At 41.1% G+C, this 23547-nt stretch overlaps 1 protein-coding gene across 1 annotated transcript; it reads right to left on the reverse strand.

The window, feature by feature from the left end:
- Positions 1 to 13182: 13182 nt before the first annotated feature.
- On the reverse strand, positions 13183 to 22869 carry LOC127663479 (uncharacterized). Its single transcript, XM_052155079.1, has one exon. The coding sequence runs from the start codon at positions 22867 to 22869 to the stop codon at positions 14914 to 14916; it is 7956 nt and encodes a 2651-aa protein (XP_052011039.1). The 3' UTR covers positions 13183 to 14913.
- Between the last annotated feature and the right edge of the window lie 678 nt (positions 22870 to 23547).

Consider the following 23547-nt stretch of genomic DNA (forward strand, 5'->3'; position numbering starts at 1 on the left):
AAGTGTCAATCTTAATGCCTTCATTTCTTTGTGCCGTGCTGATCACATGCCATGCATCTACTCTGACATCAAAGTGAGGGAGTGGGCATCAACAAAAAACTGTTTATTGTTGTAGTTGGTGGAAGGAGATACCAAACATAAATGTGTCCGTCATTCTTTCCTCAGCTAACGCCTCCCCTACAGATAAGGGTTTGTAGTAACCAACCGTGGGCATCTTTAAGAATAACTAGTGAGAAACATGTCAGCATAAGACAACATATCCAGATGTCCAGTGATTATGGAGGACACATACATTACCACTGATTAGTGTTACGGTACCCATATGATCACGATCACTGGTAAGTTACTCAAAACAATTAATCCACTTCAGATTAATAATTACTTTTCTACATTTTTAATCAGATTACTCATTACTTCATGGAAATAGTAAGCACAGTACTAATTACTTTACTTTAAAGTTACTTTCTAAAACCTCTACTGACACCTTTGTGTACATTTTTTTGTTTTTCATAACAATTATTTAAAAATAAAGTCGCATGTAGCTCAACACTCGCGTTTCTCCTTTAAAACATCCTTCAAATGTCACCAACATGCTAACTAATGTTAAATGTAAATAATATTATTATAAGAAATATGTGTAACCCAAGCAATGTACAGTAATTGTAACAAATTACTGTATTATTATTGTAAGAGTTACAAATTACTTTGAAAACATAATACCTATTGTGTTAACACTGGTCGTGATCAGAAACTAACATATTTACTAGATTAGAACTAACACAATCAGCCTCATCTCAAAATAAGTATATGACAGGGCCTGCTGAGCGCCTCCAGCCAGGTCTCCTAAGCAACCAAAATTGGCCCTGTTGCTAGGTAGAGTCACATGGGGTAACCTCCTCATGGTTGCTATAATGTGGTTCTCACTCTCAGTGGGGCACATAGTGAGTTGTTCGTGGATACCGCGGTGGATGGCATGAAGCCTCCACAGTAACACGCTCAACAAGCCACCTGATAAGATGCATGGATTGACGGTCTCAGACGTGGAGCTAACTGAGATTTGTCTTCTGCCATCCAGATTGAGGTGAGTCACTATGCCACCATGAGGACTTTGGGAATTGGGCATTTCAAATTGGGGATAATAATTTTTTTATTTTGCAACAGTTTTGCAAAATGACATTACATGGTTCATTACAGGTTTTGTGCCAGTTCCGAGGTAAATTGTTCACTAAAGGCGAGTGAAATGTTATGAAATATGCTATTTACATACCAGTGCAAATATTGGCAGATATTATTTATGGTAGATGTAATTGGTAGATACTATAATGGTAGATACTAATTGCACCCTGGTGCACATAGTGTCAGATACCATTTGCACCCAAATTTAAATACTAACATACAGTATAGGTATGCAGTGTGTTTATTTAGAGTCCCACACATGTAGTGTAGCCGAGTGCGTCTCTCTCACTCTCGAACTGGTGTCTCCGGCTCCTCTTTATCTTGCTCTCCCGCTGATCATCTGATTCAGATGATGGACCTGCCACACCCTTCTCCTCGTCACACTCCTCCCCTGACCGATTAAGGCTGGGGCAACAACAGAATGACTTACTTCCCCCCTATCTCTGGAGGGGAGATGCTGCCCTTCTATCTCACCGTTCTGTTAGCCAGTGTTCCACCCTGCCTTCTGGGAACCTGGGGGAGAGACGAGGGGAGGGGAAAAAGGTGAGTGGGAGACACAGAGAGAGAGAGGAGAGAGAGAGAAAACTTGCTCACCAGTCCCTAGACATGCTGTCGCCCAGTCCTCAACCGCTCCTCTGCCCTCTGGTAGATGACAGCTCGCTCCTCCCTCGGCGGACAGCAGCGAGCCCTCCGACACCTGCCGGACAGAACCGCTCCTCCCCTTCTTGATGGACGGCAGTAGTTCCTCTGGCTCTAGGCAGCCGGCAGCGACCACTCTGTCTCCAGGCAGACAGCCGCGGCTGCTCCTCTGGTGGACGACAGCGGCAAAGACTCAGCGACAGCGCATCTCTCCTCTCTCCTGGGTTTCGGCACCACTGTAACAGTTAAGGATGGGCAAGGAGGAGGCAGGAACCAGCTGAACAGTCAACGTAACTTTTAATATCAAACTCAACATTAAACAAACATAAAGAAATACACACAATTACACCGGGGTGCAAATAGACATTCCGAAAAAAGCAAACGTGACAAGAACAATGCTGAATGAAATATCCTGAAGCAACCACGTAATTTTGTGGTATTTTCTAAGACACTTTGGGCTCAAGTGTTCAATTTAGCTACCATGCAATCTATGGCACTCAAACAAGCTTGACAATGTAGTTGGTTGTGTTGTACCAATGTTAAAATGTATCACCTTTGTAACTGAGTGTTTGGATGTAAGTGTTTATGAACTGATAATCTGCCATTTTACTCATGATTTGTGTGAAAGTGAATAAGGGTTATTGTTGTTTTAGTGCCTCTAGTGTTTATTTCACCAGGAAACTGTCACAATAAATTCAATGAGCCAAGTAAATATGTAGGTATGAAAACATGATTCTATGAGACCAGGAAGACCAACAAAATGCTGTGTGCCAGTGTGATAAATATTTGAGTGCAGGTGCATCAGTGCAAGTGACAAACTTATTTATAATTCAATTTGTTTGCTAATGCATGTTATCTAATCTACAAATCACGTTTCGCAATGCGTTTGACTGCTCTTCATTGCTTTCTATCTAAGTCAACAGAGAAAGTGCTCAAAAGATTGTTAAGGAGGTGTCCACACAGGAAATTAGTCTGTGTTTTTATAAGTAATGGTCTAAGTATACATGCCGGGACATCTTTGGTCATTCTGTGACATCTTGCAGTTTTTTTAACATCTTGCGCCAGGCTTATAAATGCTGCATTTCTAAGACAGAGTGCCAAGTGAGGGAGCGTTCACACAGGGCCGTTCACCCCCGAGTTAAAAAATGTGAACTTAAGGGCACAAGTCCTCCAAAACAAAAATGTTACATCTAGAAATCTAGACATCCTCATTTGTCTGATGATGTGATACAAGGCACACTTGGGAAAGGGTGATATCATAGGTGAAGTCAGCATTTTGGATACACAGATCCAAAAGTAAAAGCCATAGACACACTTTTTCTACCCATTAGTCACCGTGATGTGACACAGCCAGTCAGAGACCATTATGTCTTTATCCAGACATATTTAATAAAATAAAAATCCAATAATATGAGATCCTGAGTGTGCCTGTCAGCCATGCAGTACTGGGATGGGGATTCCCCCATCGGAACAGTGTCCATGGAAACAGGGTTTCACTTTTCACAAATGGACATTAAAAACATGGAACGATTAAGCGTCCTGTCTCTTAGCCAGCAATAAAGCCTCTTACGTTTTATGTGAATCGTCCCCAGGAAAATATTTGCCCATCTACACTGCGTTGCCATGACACGTATAGTAGCTCAATGTTTCCTCACCTTTGTCCCGTCATTGTTGATAGCTCGGTGGGGTAATTCTCTCGCCACACAGAGGCTCTCTGGTTGCGATATCTCACTAAAAATTCCATTCATTCTCCACGGTTTCAGGCCTCACTGAGAGTTCAGAGCCCTACAGAAGACATGCTGAAAGAAGTGCTTGAGTGCTTACATCATCAACTAACATTCAAAATATGTTCCTTATGTTCTCCACGAAAGGGAAAGTGAATCTGTCTAGTGTAAACCAGTCATAACTTTATGTTATGAGGTTGTTAAATGTTTCCCTATATATATACATACACTCACCTAAAGGATTATTAGGACACCTGTTCAATTTCTCATTAATGCAATTATCTAATCAACCAATCACATGGCAGTTGCTTCAATGCATTTAGGGGTGTGGTCCTGGTCAAGACAATCTCCTGAACTCCAAACTGAATGTCAGAATGGGAAAGAAAGGTGATTTAAGCAATTTTGAGCGTGGCATGGTTGTTGGTGCAAGACGGGCCAGTCTTTCACAATCTGCTCAGTTACTGGGATTTTGTGACCTCTAATATAGATTAAAGCTCTAATTATTTTCTGATCACTCTTTTCATATAACATTTTTAAGTTATTGATTACTCTAAATCCTCTTCTATTCATTGTCCTTTCGATCAATATACAGTATCTCACAAAAGTGAGTACACCCCTCACATTTTTGTAAATATTTGATTATATCTTTTCATGTGACAACACTGAAGAAATGTGAAGTAGTGAGTGTACAGCTTGTATAACAGTGTAAATTTGCTGTCCCCTCAAAATAACTCAACACACAGCCATTAATGTCTAAACCTCTGGCAACAAAAGCGAGTACACCCCTAAGTGAAAATGTCCAAATTGGGCCCAAAGTGTCAATATTTTGTGTGGCCATCATTATTTTCCAGCACTGCTTTAACCCTCTTGGGCACAGAGTTCACCAGAGCTTCACAGGTTGCCACTGGAGTCCTCTTCCACACCTCCATGACGACATCACAGAGCTGGTTGATGTTAGAGACCTTGTGCTCCTCCACCTTCCATTTGAGGATGCCCCACAGATGCTCAATAGGGTTTAGGTCTGGAGACATGCTTGGCCAGTCCATCATCTTCACCCTCAGCTTCTTCAGCAAGGCAGTGGTCGTCTTGGAGGGGTGTTTGGGGTCGGTATCATGCTGGAATACTGCCCTGTGGCCCAGTCTCCGAAGGGAGGGGATCATGCTCTGCTTCAGTATGCCACAGTACATGTTGGCATTCATGGTTAATTGGGCCTAATTTGGACATTTTCACTTAGGGGTGTTGAGTTATTTTGAAGGGACAGCCAATTTACACTGTTATACAAGCTGTACACTCACTTTACATTGTAGCAAATTGTCATTTCTTCAGAGATGTCACATGATAAGGTAAAATCAAATATTTAAAAAAATGTGAGGGGTGTACACATTTTTGTGAGATACTGTACATCACACAGAGTCTTTAAATGTCTTTCCTCTATCCGGTTATGTCCTGGGTGGTTTCTCCAATATTAAAGCTCCATTATAATTCAAACTGAGAGTTTTTAAATGGCTTCCTCCTATATTAAAGCTCCAGTAATTATATAAATGATTTCGGAGGAATACAGAATAAATACAATAATAAAAATGTATTTGCCAGGCAGGATTAAAAACGTAAGTTACAAAATCAATCAAAGCCAATTTCACACATGATCAGAATAAATAAACATTCCTAAAAATAAAAGACAAGTCAAAGAAACATACCTGGCAATGGAAAAAACTACATGCAATGACAAAGCATGGGAGATCTGGCTACAGACTTCCCTAAGCTCTTGGCCAACCTTCCTTAAAAAAAAGTGATTCTATTGTTATTTCAGATGTGTATGTTTGATGTTATCCAGGATTTGGTTTACAATTTAGGGGTTTGAAGGTGGACCTTTGAAACTTGTGATTAAGTAGGTCTTTTGAAGTTTTCAAAGAATCCATCTAATCCACATACAGTATTTGGTCTCTGTGAGAGACCTAGGAGGTGTTATGCCTCTGATAGAATGCAGTATTTTACTCTTAAGTTCTTAAATCTTACTTGTGATTTGACTTTGCTGAAAGGGAATGAGACCATTTTACCAGTTGCACTGAGATTTCTTGAATGATACCAACATGTACGATCAGAAAACATTTACATTACAGAACAGGATAAAGTCATAAATTAGTTTTGGTGTCCTTAAAGGGAGGAGGTGAGAGAGAGGAGATGTGAGTGACCTGATTTGAGATCTGTGTTTGAGATCAGATGTGAGATTTGTGTTTTATGGTCCTTAATCAGTAGGGTGCGTTGTCTCAGGTGGAGATGCTCTTTTGTGTGAGAGTTTTATGACATTTTCTCTCACAGAGCCTTTTGGGTGTGCCAGCCTAACATTGACCATCGTTATGTTTGGAGGAAAAAGGGTGAGGCTTGCAGGCCGAAGAACACCATCCCAACCGTGAAGCATGGGGGTGGCAGCATCATGTTGTGAGGGTGCTTTGCTGCAAGGAGACTGGTGCACTTCACAAAATAGATGGCATCATGAGGAAGGAGAATTATGTGGATATATTGAAGCAACATCTCAAGCATCATCCAGGATGTTAAAGCTCTGTCGCAAATGGGTCCTCCAAATGGACACTGACCCAGAGCATACCTCCAAAGTTGTGGCAAAATGGCTTAAGAACAACAAAGTCAAGGTATTGGTGTAGCCATCACAAAGCACTGACCTCAATCCGATAGAAAATTTGTGGGCAGAACTGAAAAAGCATGTGTGAGCAAGGAGGTCTACAATCCTGACTCAGTTACACCAGTTCTGTCTGGAGGAATGGGCCAAAATTCCAGCAACTTATTGTGAGAAGCTTGTGTAAGGCTACCCAAAACGTTTGACCCATGTTAATCAATATAAAGGCAATGCTAGCAAATACTAACAGTGTATGTAAAATTTGTACCTGAAATAATTCATTCTCTCTACTATTATTCTGACATTTCACATTCTTAAAATAAAGTAGTGATCCTAACTGAATGTTTTCTAGGATTAAATGTCAGAAATTTGGAATAATTTAATTTGAAGGTATTAGACTAAGGTGTATGTAAACTTCTGACTTCAACTGTATGTATGTATGTGTGTGTGTATATATATATATATATATATATATATATATATATATATATATATATATATATATATAGAAACATTTATATTTCTGTGTTGGTGTTGTGTTGTTTGGCAAGTGCACAGCCAAAGTGAAAAGGTGTGGTTATGTATATCTACAAGCTATCGTAGCTTCCTACGGTGTAGGTTCGATGCAGGGGTGCAAATCTGCCTTTGGTCCACATCCACACTAATCGGTTAAAGTTTGAAAATGCATTTATTATACTACATTTATGCCTTTTACAGGGGCGGACAGGCTGTAGGGAGCACTGTGCGTTTTCCCGGTGGGCCGCTGGGTAATTTGGGACGTTGCTTCAAGTACCGGCCCATCCTGCAAGCGATATACACTCACCTAAAGGATTATTAGGAACACCTATTCAATTTCTCATTAATGCAATTATCTAATCAACCAATCACATGGCAGTTGCTTCAATGCATTTAGGGGTGTGGTCCTGGTCAAGACAATCTCCTGAACTCCAAACTGAATGTCAGAATGGGAAAGAAAGGTGATTTAAGCAATTTTGAGCGTGGCATGGTTGTTGGTGCCAGACGGGCCGGTCTGAGTATTTCACAATCAGCTCAGTTACTGGGATTTTCACGCACAACCATTTCTAGGGTTTACAAAGAATGGTGTGAAAAGGGAAAAACATCCAGTATGCGGCAGTCCTGTGGGTGAAAATGCCTTGTTGATGCTAGAGGTCAGAGGAGAATGGGCCGACTGATTCAAGCTGATAGAAGAGCAACTTTGCCTGAAATAACCACTCGTTACAACCGAGGTATGCAGCAAAGCATTTGTGAAGCCACAACACGCACAACCTTGAGGCGGATGGGCTACAACAGCAGAAGACCCCACCGGGTACCACTCATCTCCACTACAAATAGGAAAAAGAGGCTACAATTTGCAAGAGCTCACCAAAATTGGACAGTTGAAGACTGGAAAAATGTTGCCTGGTCTGATGAGTCTCGATTTCTGTTGAGACATTCAGATGGTAGAGTCAGAATTTGGCGTAAACAGAATGAGAACATGGATCCATCATGCCTTGTTACCACTGTGCAGGCTGGTGGTGGTGGTGTAATGGTGTGGGGGATGTTTTCTTGGCACACTTTAGGCCCCTTAGTGCCAATTGGGCATCGTTTAAATGCCATGGCCTACCTGAGCATTGTTTCTGACCATGTCCATCCCTTTATGGCCACCATGTACCCATCCTCTGATGGCTACTTCCAGCAGGATAATGCACCATGTCACAAAGCTCGAATCATTTCAAATTGGTTTCTTGAACATGACAATGAGTTCACTGTACTAAAATGGCCCCCACAATCACCAGATCTCAACCCAATAGAGCATCTTTGGGATGTGGTGGAACGGGAGCTTCGTGCCCTGGATGTGCATCCCACAAATCTCCATCAACTGCAAGATGCTATCCTATCAATATGGGCCAACATTTCTAAAGAATGCTTTCAGCACCTTGTTGAATCAATGCCAGGTAGAATTAAGGCAGTTCTGAAGGCGAAAGGGGGTTAAAACACAGTATTAGTATGGTGTTCCTAATAATCCTTTAGGTGAGTGTAGGTTGCCGCCCTGGGCTCCAACATGCCCGCGCAGACCATATTACAATGTGCATATTCAAAACACTAGAAAGTCAAGATAATAGAACTACTATTAATTGGAAAACTGAAATTACTTTTGATTTGAAATTGCTTACATATCGTTGAACATTGCAAACAGTAACGCTAAGAGCAGTACATAGTCATTTGCATAATTTATTCATAACGTAAAGTATTATTTGGAGTGGAAATGCGGCTTGCTAAATAATTCTCACGCCTCATAAAAATGCAGAAAATAAGTCATGAGTCTTTGAGGCTAATTTTTTTAAAGGATAGCAGAAACAGCACTTGTCAAAGCATTGGGTGTTTCACTTTTTCTCAAGAATAATCTGAGGAAGGAATTAAAACACAGCTGATATAAAGATGCAACAAACTCATAGTGAAAATACAAGCAGTTAATCTACAAAATATCGGCAAAGTTCTTGTTGTCCTCTTGTACTTGTTTCCACAACCGCATATTAACTAAGACAATAGTTTATTTGCACTTGATTAAGATCTTTAAAAACTTTGAAGAAATGCTTTCCCTTGTACATCTGTATGTTGGGAAAAAAAGTTTTCTGACATGTTATTTGTCTGATCTATAAAGTGCTTATTTTAGTGCTTACTCTAAAAAAATCCACTCATCACATTTACAGTGGTTTTATGTTTTAAAGTTATGACTTATGTGATTTTTTTGCACTGTGGGGCCCATTGTCATGACTAGCCGTCAATAGAAATTTATTTTCTTTTCTTTTTTTCAAACACAGAAATTAGAAATTGAGCCAGAAAATGAAATCAATTAGCTGGTGTGTTATGGTGCGGTGTGTTGCAGGCCGGCTTTGGTGGGCCGCTCTGGGACAGAAAGTCCAGGGACACTTTTTAGTCCCAGTCGGCCCTTGGCCTCTCATCTACAAACGGAATGGCTTTCAAGAACAAGACTTTCGAAAACGTTCTCCAAAACTGCACACTTTGAAAAACGATGATGTTAAGAGACTAAAAATGGAGTTTCCAAAACTTAAACGGATTAGTGTGGACATTGAATAAGAAGCATGTGTCAAGCCCTCATCCCTATCCATATTGAACAATGCAGTGTCTATGTCATTAGGGGCCATCGCTGATAATCGCTGGTAATCTTTACCTGCGCTAAAGCTCAGGTCCAGGCTGCATCCGTGTATAGCCTGCATGTGTAATAACTAAAGGCAATGCACATTTCTGGAAGGGAACACTGGATTGACACAAGGTTGGGCAAGAGTATCAGTGAAAAATGGCTTAAATTTTGGTCTGTTCCTCACACAAACCCATTGTGTGGACTACATCTATTTTATGGTCCTTTTTGGAACTTGAACTGTTGTTGTATGGCAAAAAAAATATATATATATTTTTTCCTTTTTGTGTTCTCAAAATAAAATGTAAAAAGGTATACAGGTTTGGAAGGTTTTGAACAATTTTCATTTTTCGGTGAACTATCCCTTTAACAGTTGCCTCAGGTGTCCCTTGATGACACCATATTCACACTGTGTACAAATTAGGTCGACGTCTGGAAACCGGAATCAGTCAAAATATGAAAAATATGTGGATACCAGACCTGATGCAATAAAACAGCTCTTCTGTGAAATATAATCAGGTGACGGTTGGGCACTTCTCTGAAGTGTGTTAAAGTTTGTGTGTGACAGCACCACATGCTGGTACCTTAGCAAACATTGCAAACATTGCATCTATGCTCCGCCTTCTGTTGGAGCTTTGCCTGAAGAAGGAAGCATTGTTTGGCACAGTTGTTGCTAGGTGACATGATGACTCGTCCGGAAGGTCTGCGGAAATACGTTTCCTAATCCAACCTGCGTACCTGGTCCATCAAACTCGCAGGTATACACTTTTGGCAGGTCGATTCATGCCTGCGCTCCTTGCTGATTTCATCCCCGGAATGTGACCATATATGGTCTTTCCCTACAACGAAAACTTGACACATGCTAAAGTTACTACTTCTACTCTGTTTACGAGTAATTAGCTTTTATGTAGCAAGAACGTTTACACACCTCTTTCTCCAAGAGACTGTTTCCTTATGATTATTTGGTCCCAGGTCTGGATTATTTGGTCTAAGGGCACAATTGTGATAAGGGTTAAAGGTCAAGGGTTAATCCCTAACGTTACATGGAATTTGGACCATCATTTGCATTACCGGCCCAGCGACCTATGCTGCCCTCAAGTCATGTTGGAATGATTGTATTTAAAAATGAGAACACATGAATGCCACCACAATGTGTTAAACTACAAAAATCTATTTCTGATTCTGTATAAAATATCTAAACATCCTTAAAACAAGATTTGCTTAAGAAGTAAAATAAAAACAAGGAATTAATGGCAATGGGCTAAGAAAAATAAACTTTTTCCACTTCAAATTTGTAATGTTCTTTGAAATGTATTTGTTCTTATTCGATTGGTAACTCATTTCCCCTCGCTTTAAGCATAAACCTCATTTTGCTTCCCAAATAAATGTATGTAGTTGTAAATGTTTTTTTAACAAATTTTGGATTTTCTTTTGATCCAGACTTTCTGAGTTAGGGGCGTTTCTAATCAAGAATCATTTTGGAAGCTTTTGTATTGATCATAGTCATTTGTAATTGTAAACGCTGACAGTCCAGTCTAGATTATATGCATTTTGTGTTCTGTTGAAGATGAAAGCTTGGTAGACCCCCCACTAATTTAGACAGTTTATGAGCTGACAGATTTGTGTGCCAAAACTACATTTCCCATCATTCTCTTTGACAGGCACAAGAATGATAAAACACACAGATAAAGCACCAAATATACACCATTTCATTTTCATCATCTTCTCAGTAGTTTCAGTAGTGTGTTTGTTGCAATTGTCCTCATGTTAAATGTACTCTCTGGAGGACTTGAAGGCAGCACTAGCCACTCCACTAACACCACCCCATTTTAAATGTATTTGAACATTTTTGTTAGCAAGGTGAAAAAATAGCATTCCTGCTTTGAATTGATCGACTATGCTACATTGACATGTGAACTGTTTGAATATTGAAAATCTTGCATCTATCTAGTTCCCCAGTTGACTCCAACATGGAACAGCACGCAAGGATAGATGTTTATGGTAAAGGTTAGTATGCCCCAAGAGACAATCTCGTTTTTATGTCCACTCTACTCTCCTTGACTGAATAAATTCATGGGAGGAATTGAATGTCTAGAAAGCCTTTGTTTTCAGCCAGACACCCTACAAACAGGGTTAGCCCCTCACACCCCCACAAAGCTGTCTGCCCACACAAACAGTTACACTCACTTTCTTCCATCTGCCTTTCTTACAATATCAGACGAGTCAGGAAATCAAATGCAGTCATCTATGGGTGCGGCTGCAGTTTGGGAGTAGTGAGAAGACTGGACCGTTTGCCTGATTTAAGTAATTTCCAAAAAACTAAACGTGAATGCTAAGACGATAGTAGTCCATGATGTCACTCCGACAGCGATGTTAAACACCCATATGCATGTTCAAACTTCACTCCAGCATGCTATTCAGCTGACAAATTATCTTAGAATTCATGACACTCAATTTCGTTTTAAAATAACTCCCTATAAAAGTTTATCTAATAAAAAGAGTTTGTCTGCTTGAAAACTGTTTGTCAGTTGTACTTGACTGTATGTGGCAGCTCTGTGATTTGATTATTTTTAATATTGGCCAAAGTGTCCGGGGAACCAGCCTCATTGAAGAGTCCCTCTTATTGCACTTTGAAAATTTAAATTGAATTATTGAAAATAAAACAACAACAAAAATATATATAAGAAATGACATTGCAGATATGAAAAATGAAGAAAAATTATACGAGAAATTAAGTTGACATTTCAAGAATTAACACTTTATGTGTGTAATATGTTACAAAAGAGACGATAAGGTACAATGTCATGAAGTCAACAACAAGGTGTTCAGAAGACATTGTTAATGCCAAAAAGGGTCCAGAATAGATAACTTTTACATTATACCAATTTATCTATTTTATATCTGCAGATGCTTGTTTCTGGGGCCCTCTATGGTATCCATGGTAGTTAGAGACCCCAGGGCACTAGCCCAACTGGCCCGGACAATAACCCATCCATGGTTTGGGTATGCATTTGGTTATCAGGCTTGTATTTTTTTTATTTTGTTCTCTCATAAAAAATCGCTGAGAACAAGCTGTAACTATATGGACAAATTGAACTTGTCCACTAGATGTCAGCCTTTGACTTAAAAGATGGTCCACCAGTGGTCCTAAACTCCAGGTGCTGTAGCTGGCAAGTGTGTCCTCCCAAAATGGGAGATTGTCATGTGATTTGTCAACATGAAATAGTTTAATTTGAAAAGTTGGACACATTTCTATTTCCTCTTGGCTAAGGTGTGATAATATAATTATTGCGGTAATTATAGTATTTATGTACTGTATATGGATTTTAGCTTTACAATTATTCAAAAGTCTTTTGTAGCATGTACAGCTTACATGACATTATAAGATCGCATTAGAAATAAAAAAAAAATACCAGATATGTGGATTTTGTACGCAATACATTTTTAATTTGGTACATCCGTGTGTAAAAAATAGTAACTGGCAATCTTCTGATGATAGAAAACAAATTTGAAGCAGTTTTGATACTGAAGAACCCTGGTGGATCTTGCTTTCACATTCCTTTCTAGCCAAATTCACAGCGTTCTTTTACTTGCACATTCCAGAGTACATGAAAGGCTTTGCACAAAGAAATTCATTTATGCCATTTAATGCATTTTAGAATGAATGTCTGAACAGAGAAGTGAAAATTCCAAATACTGTACATTGTTACAGCTGTAACAAAATAAATCCCCAGAAATACATAACTTGTAACAATTAAGGGTATTCAAGGAGGATATTATTAATTGAACCATGCATATAAATGAACCATTTAATAAATACAGGACTACTATTGAATAAGCTTGGCCTATAGATACATAAAAGAAAAGTGAATAATTCACGTAATTTCACTTTATCGTTTGTACAGTACACAAAATAATCCCAACTATATGTAAAATGTTAGAAAATAGTCATTTTTGAAATTTTGTATTTAACATTGTAAAGCAGTTCAATGGAAAGGAGGAGGCGAGAACCGGCCTGGCGATATAAACAATATTTTAATGGTTAACTTAAGATAAGGACAAACACACACACACATGAAGGACATGTCCGTAAACGATCTCTCTCTCATTGCACCACCATCCACAATCGGCCTTTATCCCTCTTGGAGGCTTAATTAGCCTGATAAGGGACTGGGTGTGTGTAATCACGACCCGGCCCCGCCCTCCACCCTGTCACATTCCTCCCTCGTTCTCTCAGGCAGGGGAGCCCCCGGCATGACGTACAAGCCCCCACCCCTTTCCCTGGGGTAGGGCGTACCCTAAGTCCTGTCTGCCGGCAGGTCATCCCCGTCTACCTGGATGAGGGAGGGGACAAGGGGAGGGAAACAGAAATATTAAAAATGGGGGGGGTACTTCCTGTAACAGTGTAGTACCCCCCCAAAAAACACTGTAAAATTTAAACGAGAGGGAAAAGGCCAACGCGGATCGGCAGTGAGAGAGAGATGAAAAAAAAAAACACTTATTCGCCTGTTCTCCGATACGCCGTAGCTTGTTCCTCGACCACTCCTCCACCCTCTAACGGACGACAGCCACACCTCTCCGGGCAGATCGGAGGCAGTCCTCCAGCCCCTGGCGGACGGTATGCCCCGCCGCGTTCTCGGGGAACAGAAGGGGTCTCCCCCGCCCTTGGCAGCGGTTCTCCCACTCCAGGCGGTCGACAGCGAGCCCCTCCCCACTCGCGGTCGGCGGTCTCAGACCCCACCGCGTTTCAGCGGCCGGTAGGGGACTCCTCCGCCCCTGGCAGCGGCCCTGACCGCTCCAGGTGGTCAGTTAGGAGCCCCTTCTCCCTTCGTGGCTGCTCCGTTGGGGTGGATGGTAGTGGCGAGAAATCTATTACGGCGTATCTCTCCTCCTTCCCGGGTTTCGGTACCAGTGTAAAGCAGTTCAATGGAAAGGGGGAGGCGAGAACCGGTCTGGCGATATAAACAATATTTTAATGGTTAACTTAAACAAAAGACAAACACACACACATGATGGACATGTCCATAAAAGATCTCTCTCTCTTGTCGCACCACCGTCCGCAATCGGCCTTTATCCCTCTCGGAGGCTTAATTAGCCTGATAAGGGACGTATAATCACGACCCGGCCCTGCCCTCCGCCCTGTCAGAAACACGTTTAACATCTTTTTACAGTTAGTTTGAAATAAAATCAGCAAAAACAACAATAATTCTGCAACCTTATGGGCGATTCAGACTGAACACATTCTTGCACTAAAAAAGCAAAATGCAGATGTCTTAAAGAAGGTAAAGGGTCTTAAGATTACTTTTTAAAACCTTAAAAATGCTGTGCACCAGCACGAAATGCTGCAAAGAAGAAAAAAGAAGACAAAAAAAACAACAGCAGCAAGATGTGGCACAGTTATCAAAGATGTCTGTCCGTCATATGTTTACATAAGAGAAGAAAAAAAATCAGTGCAGATGAATGCAAAAATGCGCTCAGTGAGAACAGCCCTATAGTCTTCCAACTGAGAAACCACAACTTTTGATTATAATTGTCTAGAACAGATTTACAATGTAAACAGGCCACATCCTTCTACTGTAATTTCATGCTCTTCTTCCTTCAGAAGGAGGTATGCTTGAAGGTGGCTTGTGGTAACAGTCTGAAAGGGTAGAATTTGGACTTGTATTCATCCAAGTGGGAATGTAATACATGCTTTCTAAATAGCTTTGATCCAGTGATGAGTGGCCTTTTGGATCATTTTTTGGAAACTGTCTATCAGGGCTTCCATATCTTAAGGAAGTCTGGTGAAGTGTTGTGGGGACAGCAGGCAGCTCAGGATGTCGTACTTGCTGGGCACTGCTGGGCATTGCTGGGTAAGATGGCATTGCATAAGGAGGATAATGTGGTGCATACAAGCCTGGATTGTGCAGAGAGGAGTATGGTTGTGCAGCTGGTGGGTAAAGCCCAGAGTGGGACATTGCCTGATGTGGTATTAGAACTTCCACATACTGGCCCAATTCTGGATCAAACAGCATTTTTCTGAGTGGCTGCATTGGTACCTCGATATAAAAGTATTTACCAGTCTCAGGATCAAGAAGTACACGACGAGGTCCTTGGCCACAGCTGAGTCCACTTGGATTCTCTGGATACAATACACTGGCTCCACCTTGACCTTCATTCCCATAATCGTGAACAAAGGATGGTGGCAAATCTTGGGGATTAAACAACTGAGGTCTGGAATCCAGAGTAGACATGTTGGCTGAATGAGGGTACTCGTGATATGGTGCAAGACCTGCTACTTGTGGAGGGTGATGATTAGCTGGATGTCTGTCCCTGTGCTGCCCAGAAGCTGTTGATTGGTCATCACCATAGGGTTGTGTATTTGCAACAGGACAGGCTCTTGGGTGGTGCAAAGGCTGAATTAAAGCTGGGGCATGGGAGGTATTTGGTGAGACTCTTGGGTAATTTGGGGCCTGGCCATCTGGCCTGCATTGATGAGGACGAACCTGAGCTTGTGGAGGAGCTCCTGGACAGGTGAAGACTTGGCCTGGAGACTGACAGGCTTGTGGAATCTGTTCTTGTGAGCTGTGGTTGGGATTACCTCGATGTAAGTGAGAACATGATGTACAGGAACACAGAGACTGCTTAGTGGTTGTATGAAACCTGTATGGCTTTTGTGGGTGCAAATCTGACAACCGTAGTGGGCTGAAACTCTCTCGCTCATCATAGCTGGGGGGGTCATCAGTAGCATAGAAATGATAGTCGTCTGTGTGAAATCTGTTATTAGGTGATGCTCTTGACACAGGTTGTGTGTGGCTATGGGCCTTTGAACCTGTGGGCCTCACGGCTGGATTGGAAGCAAAATAACTAACTAGAGCTGACTGGTCTTGATTAATAGATGTAGTCAGTTGCTGGTGAGTGCTTCTGTTTGAAGACTGCTGTTGATCCACACTGGACAATGTAATTGTAGTGGATTTCTGCACAGAACTTGGCGCTGTTGTCAATGGAATGGGTGGTGGTTTGCAGCTTGAAACAGCCGATAGAGCCAATCGTTTTGTATTGCTTGATGAGGTCTGTTGATCCTTGAATACCAGTGTTGCTGGCATCTCATTTTTCTTTGAATCACCAGTTAATTTGGGTTTTGAAGGCACAAATGTCTTTAGCCTATCACTGGATATTGACCTAACTTGTATGGGTAACTCAATCTCTTTTGATGCAGTTGTCACAGCATTATTTTTTGTATTATTTGAAAAAGACCTCACCTCTGGCTTAACTAATGTTGTTAGGTTAGTTGGCATTTGTGTCATAGTTGTGGTGGAAGTTATTTTCTTATTTTCTTCCTCCTTTGTTTGTTGTACTGAAGATTCTTCTGTCAGCATTCTGTTGGGACTCTCACTTTGTTCTTTTGGCTTAAAGTGAGGGCCATCATGACAATGGGATGCCCTCAAGGAACTGTTGCCAAGAGGTGTTAGACTGCAAGACAATGCTGTATTTTCTGTGTTTACTTGTGCTTCACTTGAGATATCTTCTGATAAACAGGCCTGTAAAGGTACCTCAAGCCTGTTCACATGTTTAGCTAAAGCACTCACACTAATAGTACGAACATCACAAACTCCAATGTCAGCCTGCATTCCTTTCTCTTTAAGTAGCATGGATACCGAGTGGCTGCTGCTGCTTGCAGCTTCTATTTGAGTGGGGTCAGTGATTTTAGAGTCAAAGGTATTCTTAATTGATTTGGTTGTGCCATCTGGCAGAACCACCAATGCTTCCTTCTCCTTACTGGGTGGTCGTGGGGGCATCCCTTGCTTAGTACTCTGATCAGAGTAAATGGAAGATCTCTCATATTCATTTAATCCATCTAAGGTTGCACACTGGGAATCTGTCGCTTTATGTTCAGAAGGCAGTATCTTTGGCAAAGAGGCTTTGGATGTTCTTTCAGTGATTTCAGTATCTCTGCTTGCCTCTGCACCCTCCCTCAGTTGTGATATTTTTGATATGTCAACAGCCTGTGTTTCATCTTGCAACTGGATTGCTTTACTGCCTGATGTTTGCCTGTTCTTCCAACTAATAGCTTTGCATTCAATGCGCAACGCTGGAGGAGTTTGTGGTGGCTTATCTCTTTTCTCTTGAATTGGTGTGTCTTCTGCGGTAGCGGTTGTATTCAATGCTTTGAAAGACAGGTTGTATGTGTTTTTAACCAATTTCCTTACATCCCTAACTCTATGTATGACAGATTTTGTTTTGCTGTTGTCATTATCTTCTTCACTTTCTGTAACTACCATAGATTTGGTGCTTTTATTTTCAGCAGATTCTTCAATGGACTGGGATTCACACATTTCTTTGGACAGTTCCATGTCAGGGGATAAAGAATCTTTCAGAGAAGACTTCTTTTTCTCTTTTATAGTGGAAGGTTTAAGAGTTATTTCTGGGGGTTTTGACATAAATACATTCCTACCACCCCGTTGTCTTTGCGTTTCTGGTGTCATTTGGCACTCTGTGTCTCTGCTTATTGTTCTGTTCTGCATGCTTACTGCTTGAGTGGCAACAGCAGCACTTGTGGTCCTGGCACTGGCATTTGCTGAGTCACTATTGTACCTCTTTCCTTGGTTGCCACCTTCTCCCTTCTTTCCATCATTCTTGCAGACTTTGTCTTCAAATGGAATAGCCATTTTAGGCCTGATTTCATCCCTCAATAAGTTTTCCTGTAGCCCAGCTTCCCCAGTGTTAATGAACGCAGGTCTGAATATTGGTTTTGGAGGAACTTTTGGGGCACACTTCTTCAGCTGCTGATATGTATGTCTCTCCTCTCTGTCAGAAAAATCTTCAGATAAAAGAATACATTCAGAATGCTGGCTAGAACTTAAGCTATGCTTCTCCATGTTACTTGGTAGACCTTCAAAGAAGCTGGGACTGATACAAGAATGTTTGTTTTTATCTTCAGATGGACTTGGGTCTTTACTACATGATGTTTCTTTTTGTGCATCCTGCATTTTCTTTGACACCACGCTCTTGATAATGGAGGAGGCCATTTGGGTCTTAGAAGAGGCATCATCTAAAGACACAGACTTCTGCAATGTCCTTTTCCTAAAAATTTTAGATGAATTTGGGTCCTCTCTGGACATGACCTCCTGCACAGAAGCTGGTGTGCTGTGTTGACGAAGGATGTCTTTTGAGCATGAATCCAAAACATTTTTAGCATTTTCTTTGGTTTTTGATTCATCTGTGTTCCGCCTTAACAGCTGTATCTGCCTTTTGGGCACTGTCCTCTTTCCTCTGCTGGACACTTCCTTGCTCTCTAATGCAACATCCACACACTCAAAGCTCTCCATCTCAAAGCGTTTCTTCGTGTCTGCGGCATCACAGGGTAAAAATGAGGAACTGTGTATAAAGTCATCATTTTCATGGAACGTTGAGCCACTTAAATCTGCGTAGGCCATCCATGCAACAGCACCAGGGCTATTCATGGTTGATGGCTGCAAAACATTTGTAGATGACCTGTGGCTTGAATTGTTCACATCCAAATAATCCACATGAGGGTTAGATAGGCTTCTGAAGGCCAGATCTGTAAGCCATTTTACCTCATTGTCTGCCTCATCAAACTCACTTCCCATGCTGGAGGTCTCAGCAGTATTCTCTGTAGTAAGATAGCCTGCACTGCTGTATATATCCTGGAGAGCTGATTGGACCCTCTTGGCGCTACCCTTGTCCTCTTGTTGTGAGCCCTGTCTTCTGAACTGATTCTGTTGCTGCAGAGTTGTTGGGTGTGACTCAAAATAACAGCGAGCTGGAATTTCCAACTTTGGGTCTCGACTTGATGGAGTTGGTCTGTGGTCTGCAGGCCCTTTACTATTTCTGGAACTGAATGACAGCTCAACCTGTTCCCCTCTGTAACTACTCTCACCCATAGTCTCCTCCCCTTCTCCCAATATATGTTGCTCTCCCTCCCTCTTTGCACTTTCTTTCTCCCTGCTTGGCTTCCTGTCATATTTTCCACCACTGTCTCTACGGATAGCCCTCGGGCTTTCCCTCAATGCTATAGGCACTTGGCAAAGCCTCTTGTCACTACTGGGAGAATCATTCTTTAAAATTTCTGCCCCACTGTTACTGTCACAAACCTCCAAGCATTGTTTCTCTACCACAGATTCCACTGGCATTGACAGAGATGAGGCATATGGACTTCGGGACTTTGGTGCTCCAAACTTGTTTGAATCAGCTGTGTCGTCATCAACAATTTCCTTATTTTTTTTGTGATCCATTATTGGTGATCCAGGATTTAAGGGTTTAGGTGGTAAATCCTGCAAGATCTGCATTTGCCTGAAAACTTGTGGTCCGATGTCTCTACATTCCTCTAGGACTGATTCACTGGTTTTGAAAGTCTCTAAGCAGGGAGGGTCATCTAAATGACTGCTATTTATTGGGTTAGGGGAAGGAAGATTCAATTCATCACAGATAATTGATAAAAGTTTATTTTCTGTCTGTTCAAAAGGGATGGAAGGCTCCAGGTTTAGTTGAAGATCAGGGGATAATGTTGTATCTCTGATATGGTTAAAAACAGATAATGAAGGCCTTGATCTGCTCCCTGGTGTTAACAAAAAATCCCTTGAGGTAGCCAAGATGGAGGCATCATTTCTAATATGAGCCTCAGGTGAAATACCACTGTTATCAATCCCTGTGACGACAAGGGAAGATGGTGAAGCATCAGGTTTAGTTGAATTAATATTTCTCTCATTTGAAGGCAATGGAATAATTGTATAACCCAGAGGTGAGTGAATTATTGCTGGTTCTGGTGAGTAAGCTTGAACTGAATGATCAGGAGAAGAGCAGACATTGCTGTTATCAATCCCTGTGACGACAAGGGAGGATGGTGAAACGTTGGGTTCAGCTGAATAAACCTTTCTCTCATTTGTAGGTGATGGCATAATGGTATTACCCAGATATGAGTGAATTATTGCTGGTTCTGGTGAGCAAGCTAGAACTTTAGAGTGTTTAGGAGATGAGCAGATATCACTGTTTTCAAACCTTGTGATGATGGGGAAGGATGGTGAAGCTTCAAGTTCAGCTGAATTAACATTTCTTTCATGTGTAGGTGATGGACTAATTGCCAAAACATCAACTGGTGAAACAACACTATATGTGATGCCTCCAATCACTGGGGATTTTGTATTTTGTGACAGAACACTGCATGTAATTGTCTTGATTTCAGGTGAGCAGGTGACTGATCGCAGATTTAGTGAAGGTGCTGGAGATGTTGGTTCAGGTGTAAGGTAGTTTAGTCTGCTGTTTGGAGTGGAGGTAATGCTCCTTAACTCAGGTGTGGAATCCCTACTGTATGTTGGTGTTACTGCATAATCAATCCTTGTCACGACAGGGGATGATGGTAAGTCATCAGGCTCTATTGAATAAAACTTTCTCACATTTGTAGGTGATGTGCTAACAGTATAACTCAAAGGTGAGTGAATTATTACTGGTATTGGTGAATGAGCTGGAACTGAATGATCAAGAGAGGAGCAGATTTCACTGTAATAAATACCTTTGACAACAGGGGAGGATGGTGAGGCTTCAGGTTCAGTTGAATTCATATTTCTCTCATTTGTAGGCGATGGACTAATTGTATAACCCACAGGTGAGTGAATTATTGCTGGCTCTGGTGAGTAAGCTTGAACTGAATGATCAGGAGAAAAGCAGACATTGCTGTTATCAATCCCTGTGAAGACAAGGGAGGATGGTGAAGTGTTGGGTTCAGCTGAATAAACCTCTCTCTCATTTGTAGGTGATGGCCTTATGGTATAACCCATATATGAGTGATTTATTGTTGGTTCTGGTGAGCAAGCTAGAACTTTAGCGCATTTTGGAGATGAGCATATATCACTGTTTTCAATCCTTGTGATGATGGGGAAGGATGGTGAAGCTTCAGGTTCAGCTGAATTAACATTTCTTTCATGTGTAGATGACGGAATAATTGTATAACAAATTGGTGACTGAATCATTATTTGTTCTGGTGAGCGATCTGAAACCAAATGATCAGGTGATGAGCAGATATCACTGTAATCAATCCCTGTGATAACAGGGGAGGATGATGAGGCATCAGGTTCAGTTGAATAAGCCTTTCTCTTCTTTATAGGTGATGAGCTAATGATATAGCCCATAGGTGAGTGAATTATTATTGGTTCTGGTGAGTAAGCTGGTGCTGAGTTATCAGGAAATAAGATTTCATTGATCTCAGGTGATGCTAGTCTCTCTCTAACATCTGCAGCGACATATATCTGATTGCATGAAAACACCAGCTCTTTTGTTTCTCTGGAAGAGGCTGACACAGTTAGGGAATCTATTTCCCCATTATCATTTGTAGGAGGAGTAGATACAGCTGAAGATGCACTGTAGGTATTTTCCAAGCCTGGAAACTCTGAGGTATTCCCCACTTGATTTGAACACAAATGCAGCAGCTCAGGTGAAGATTTACCTGTGGACACAGGTGTGAAGCTAATTTCATTGCTTACAGGTGAAGTTACAATTACTTTGAGCTTAGGACTGATACTGGGCACAGGTATGAAATTAATATCTCTGTTTTCAGGCAAAGTAGACATTTCCTGAATTGGGCTACAGATACGGACTGTCTGAGAAGTGTTTGAGCTTTGTGATGGGGTGACACTATTAATTGTCTCTTTTGCAAGGTGGAAGCTTTCCTCGTGTGAACTATGAAAGTTCATACTTTCTTTGTTCTCAGAAGAAACCACATTATTTAGCTCAGGTAAAGATTCTTCCAAACTTATTTGTGTAGAGGATGCACAGTTAGTAGACTCATATATGGGTACGTAGCCTTGTCTTTCTAAAGATATGTTTGTACTTGTATGTTGACATGTTGCAAAAATTCCTTCTTGGTCAAGAAAGGCAGACTCTCTGTCCTCTAAAGAGGAGGATGTTACACTAGTTTTACCTGAGGGATCAGAAGGCTCCTTTGCTGGATTTATCAGACTAGTATCTGGTGTTGAATTAATATCCTGTAGTCCGAACGCATTTGTATTTTCTATTTTATTCACTGGGGTAGAGCTCACTGACACTTGGGGTTCTGCCCAGTTATCTGTTTGTGAAAAGTCCTCAACATTCACTTTAGTTGCAGGTGGTGTGCCCTCAAGTGGGTTAAGTCCATTTTTGGAATCTGACAAGATGGTTAATTCAATTGGTGGTGAACTTGATTCCAAGCTCTCAGAAGTGGAAAAATCCTTTAAATTTGGTGAAGTTGTGTCACCTAAGTCATATTCATTGGCAGTGTGATAAGACCCTGAAGAGTCATTGGCATCTTCTGTTGGAAAACGCTGATCCACTTCCTTCCTGACAAATGTGGCAGATGCATGGCTACTTGACAGTGATGGAGACTCACAGTCATCTCCAAAAATGTCACAAAGGCAGGTTGTTTCAGATATGGTACTACGATGGCTGGGGATAGCAGTGATGTCAAAGATCTCTACACGATTCGGGCCGTCACGATTTTGCAGGTTGAATGTGTGTGGAGCACTGCTAAGAAACGAGTAGCTATCTCTTTCTAGAACCCAGCGTTCCATTTCTTCACTCCAGATCCAGGAGACATTGGGTTGTGTCTTTTAAGTTGTTTATTACGGCCTCTGTCCTTTAGAAACTGCAGTGTACACCGTTGGTTATTCAGCGGTTTAATGTTTTTAGACCTGAAACATATCATTTCCAAAACTAATATTGTTATTTTTTCTTTACATTGTGTGACATAATGAATTTGTCAGTCATTGAGTTGCAGGCTCTACAAATTTCAGAGAATGGGAAGGTTTCTAGACAGAATGTTTTATGCTTATCTGTATATTTTCAAGGAATAAAAAATTTGCTCAGCATGCTCTTTCAGCTTTAGGCAAAGTTAGTTTGTTGTAACTCAGTCCATTCTATTCTATTTATAGTTACTATAAACAAATTAACCCATAGTAGTTAGGCTACTGTTTGCTCACACAAAACTGTTCCTAATATAAAATCTAAATAGAATCTTTCAACTACTATAAAAGACATTAATCATGCAGACTTATTAGCTTTGCTGGTGTACAGTGAAACAAGTTAAAATACACATGCAAAATTCAAGCCATATTGAGTGACGGCTTTATTCAGAGGAAATAAAAATGCTTATAGTAACCAAGTAGATACTTGCCTTTTTCTGTTGTTTTTATGTGGCCAGTTTGAATGGAATAGCATGCTAGCCCCTCCAGAGTACTTTCAGCACTGTA

Source organism: Xyrauchen texanus, chromosome 23 (genome assembly GCF_025860055.1).
Source record: "Xyrauchen texanus isolate HMW12.3.18 chromosome 23, RBS_HiC_50CHRs, whole genome shotgun sequence".
Taxonomy (NCBI): Eukaryota; Metazoa; Chordata; class Actinopteri; order Cypriniformes; family Catostomidae; genus Xyrauchen; species Xyrauchen texanus.

Bases quoted from the DNA above. Each gene is read 5' to 3' on its own strand.
- LOC127663479 (XM_052155079.1), bottom strand. From the start codon at position 22,869: ATGGAACGCTGGGTTCTAGAAAGAGATAGCTACTCGTTTCTTAGCAGT.